The sequence below is a fragment of the Schistocerca americana genome, chromosome 10, assembly GCF_021461395.2.
Source record: "Schistocerca americana isolate TAMUIC-IGC-003095 chromosome 10, iqSchAmer2.1, whole genome shotgun sequence".
NCBI lineage: Eukaryota > Metazoa > Arthropoda > Insecta > Orthoptera > Acrididae > Schistocerca > Schistocerca americana.
In genome coordinates this window covers 106,125,613-106,129,361 of record NC_060128.1, presented here as the reverse complement: position 1 = coordinate 106,129,361, position 3,749 = coordinate 106,125,613, and the positions used below count along the sequence as shown (strand labels likewise).

At 49.4% G+C, this 3,749-nt stretch overlaps 1 protein-coding gene across 1 annotated transcript in view; it reads left to right on the top strand.

Annotated features, from left to right (window-relative positions):
- Window positions 1-212: 212 nt before the first annotated feature.
- The window catches only part of LOC124552279 (synaptic vesicle glycoprotein 2A-like), a 160,095-nt gene continuing 156,558 nt past the window's right edge, over window positions 213-3,749 (top strand). Inside the window, exons 1-2 of the mRNA XM_047126557.1 lie at window positions 213-233; window positions 464-590. Of these exons, the coding sequence (XP_046982513.1) occupies window positions 213-233; window positions 464-590 (148 nt within the window). The remainder of the gene's footprint in view (window positions 234-463; window positions 591-3,749) is intronic.

Sequence of the window (3,749 nt, the reverse complement as noted above, 5' to 3'; positions counted from 1 at the left end):
GCAACGGTTTCTTTTAACTCGATTTTCTCGACAGCGGCTGAGAAGTGCATCTTGGTGCTTTGCCACATTACACCTCTGGCCATGAGCTTTTATTATGCGCAGTATGAATCGAATCTGAACTTCACAATTGGCGGCGTCCCCTTCTAAGTCTAGGGGACTGATGACCTCAGATGTTAAGTCCCAAAGTGCTCAGAGCCATTTGAACCAAGGCCATGGCTTTTGTGGTGCTGCTGGTAAGTTCCTGTGGGACCAAACTGCTGAGGTCGTCAGTCCTTAGGCTTACACACTACTTAATCTAACTTAAGCTAACTTACGCCAAGAACAACACACACACACACACACCCGTGCCCGAGGGAGGACTCCAGCCTCGGACGGACGGGGGGGCACATAAGACCACGCAGCTACTCCGCCCGGCTGTCTTTTGCACCCCCAGGTTCATTCACACGGTTAGTTTACACGGCAGATGTTTGGTTCTTCTGTTGCAGGGCAGGATACGGAGAGTGGGCAGAAGAAGGGCGGCCAAGTGAATGGCCTCACCAACGCAGACGTCGACGCCGCGACGCCCTTCGAGGTCGCCATCGGCCTCACAGGTCAGTGAAATATCCTTCGCTGGCGCCTTGTTTCCAGTTTGAAAGCCCACTGCCACCTGTTATAATTACACCTAAGAGTCCATATAAGTTGTGTGTGTGTGAGCCGGCACTAAAAACTTACAAATTCACTGACATACGCCAAACACTATTTCTCGTTGTAGTAGCCGCATTCGTTCTCAACGCCGGCCGGTGTGGCCGTGTGGTTCTAGGCGCTTCAGTCTGGAAACGCGTGACCGCTACGGTCGCAGGTTCGAATCCTGCCTCGGGCATGGATGTGTGTGATGTCCTTAGGTTAGTTAGGTGTAAGTAGTTTCTAAGTCTAGGGAACTGATGAGCTCAGATGTTAAGTCCCATAGTGCTCAGAGCCATTTGAACCATTTTTGTGTGTGTAAAATCTTATGGGGCTTAACTGGTAAGGTCATCAGTCCCTAAGCTTACACACTACCTAACCTAAATTATCCTAAGGACAAACACACATACCCATGCCCGAGGGAGGACTCGAACCTCCGCCGGGACCAGCCGCACAATCCACGACTGCAGCGCCTCAGACCGCTCGGCTAATCCGCGCGGAAGAGCAGTTACGACTCCGGTATTAATGTCCTGAAAACATTGCCCTGTCACAGTAAGACTCACAGTACACTCCACTGTTTGTTTTTATTCACTCATTGCACTACTTTTTCGGTTCCTTCTTTCGTCACTGATAAGAAACTGACGTTCGAATCCAAGACGGGCCTTGTTTTAAATGAGTAGCCCCACCACAGGGGAATTCCAGAGCATACCAAAAGGCTTCGAATGGTGCAAAATGTTCCAGAACATTTCACAACATTCGGGAGAGTTCTGTTGTGTGTGTGTGTGTGTGTGTGTGTGTGTGTTGGGGCTTATGGGCGCTCAACGTCCAGGTCATCAACGCCCTGACACACATTAAAAGGAACGAATGTGGACAGACCCAGTAAAACTGAAGCACACACGCAAAAAGAAAGCAGGAAAAGAAGGAAAATGCTACGTAAGAAAGTAGAACGTAAGGAAAGGGAAAACGTAGCAACTGCGGGCACTGGAGCAGATGAGACATTCTTCCTGTCCTAAATTTCTTGTCTGTTCCGATTCACTAAGTGCCCTTCACTCATTGCAACATTCGTATCCAGCAGATAAAATAGTCCAGACCATCCAGGGTGCCCTCCTCCAACTACAGCGTGTAATGGTACTTGAATTACGTAACCATTACAGCACCTCACCTCAACCTCTCGATACCAGCAATATTCTACTGTGTTTCTGTATAATAGTTAACATATTTCTGTGACAACATTCAGATTTGCTTTCATTAATGTAGAGGTACTTCGATACATCGATATGTATATATTGCGATGATATTATTCTTATGTGTATTCTTTCTTTTGTCATTATGATCGTTGACGTACTTGTAACTCTGATTTTTGGGTACGTAAGCGGTTATTAGAGAGTCAAACTTTGGTCGTCATGTTAAAAAGACACAAATATTAGCCAGTTTATGAAATGCGAACTTTAACAGTGAGGAAGATATTTTCAAGTATGTTTTATATTGTGAAGTGATGTTTTGGAACGAGTTACGTGATATTGCAACAAAAGTAATAAAAAAGAATGTAACTTAAATTCGGAGTGCTGATTACTTTTTTACATCACCATTGTCGTAACTTGCAAAAGTTTAATCTTCAAGAATGGTTTATGAAACACATCTGTAAAACTTTTGAATATCGCAGAATAACACCTAGGCCTCTTTGCATCCGAGCTTGGAATCATCACTGCCTAGATTTTCGACGATTGAGCCATGAGTTCACAACGAGACCAGCGTGGTAAACACAAAAGATGAGTGCCTGGTTTATCCATTACTTCAAGAAATCACTTTATTGATTGTGCTCTAATGACAAAAAATGGTTCAAATGGCTCTGAACACTATGGGACTTAACTGCTGTGGTCATCAGTCCCCTAGAACTTAGAAGTACTTAAACCTAACTAACCTAAGGACATCACACACATTCATGCCCGAGGCAGGATTCGAACCTGCGACCGTAGCGGTCGCGCGGTTCCAGAGTGTAGCGCCTAGAAACGCTCAGCCACTCAGGCCGGCGTCTAATGACACCTGCCACATAATACACTCCTGGAAATGGAAAAAAGAACACATTGACACCGGTGTGTCAGACCCACCATACTTGCTCCGGACACTGCGAGAGGGCTGTACAAGCAATGATCACACGCACGGCACAGCGGACACACCAGGAACCGCGGTGTTGGCCGTCGAATGGCGCTAGCTGCGCAGCATTTGTGCACCGCCGCCGTCAGTGTCAGCCAGTTTGCCGTGGCATACGGAGCTCCATCGCAGTCTTTAACACTGGTAGCATGCCGCGACAGCGTGGACGTGAACCGTATGTGCAGTTGACGGACTTTGAGCGAGGGCGTATAGTGGGCATGCGGAAGGCCGGGTGGACGTACCGCCGAATTGCTCAACACGTGGGGCGTGAGGTCTCCACAGTACATCGATGTTGTCGCCAGTGGTCGGCGGAAGGTGCACGTGCCCGTCGACCTGGGACCGGACCGCAGCGACGCACGGATGCACGCCAAGACCGTAGGATCCTACGCAGTGCCGTAGGGGACCTCACCGCCACTTCCCAGGAAATTAGGGACACTGTTGCTCCTGGGGTATCAGCGAGGACCATTCGCAACCGTCTCCATGAAGCTGGGCTACGGTCCCGCACACCGTTAGGCCGTCTTCCGCTCACGCCCCAACATCGTGCAGCCCGCCTCCAGTGGTGTCGCGACAGGCGTGAATGGAGGGACGAATGGAGACGTGTCGTCTTCAGCGATGAGAGTCGCTTCTGCCTTGGTGCCAATGATGGTCGTATGCGTGTTTGGCGCCGTGCAGGTGAGCGCCACAATCAGGACTGCATACGACCGAGGCACACAGGGCCAACACCCGGCATCATGGTGTGGGGAGCGATCTCGTACACTGGCCGTACACCACTGGTGATCGTCGAGGGGACACTGAATAGTGCACGGTACATCCAAACCGTCATCGAACCCATCGTTCTACCATTCCTAGACCGGCAAGGGAACTTGCTGTTCCAACAGGACAATGCACTTCCGCATGTATCCCGTGCCACCGAACGTGCTCTAGAAGGTGTAAGTCAA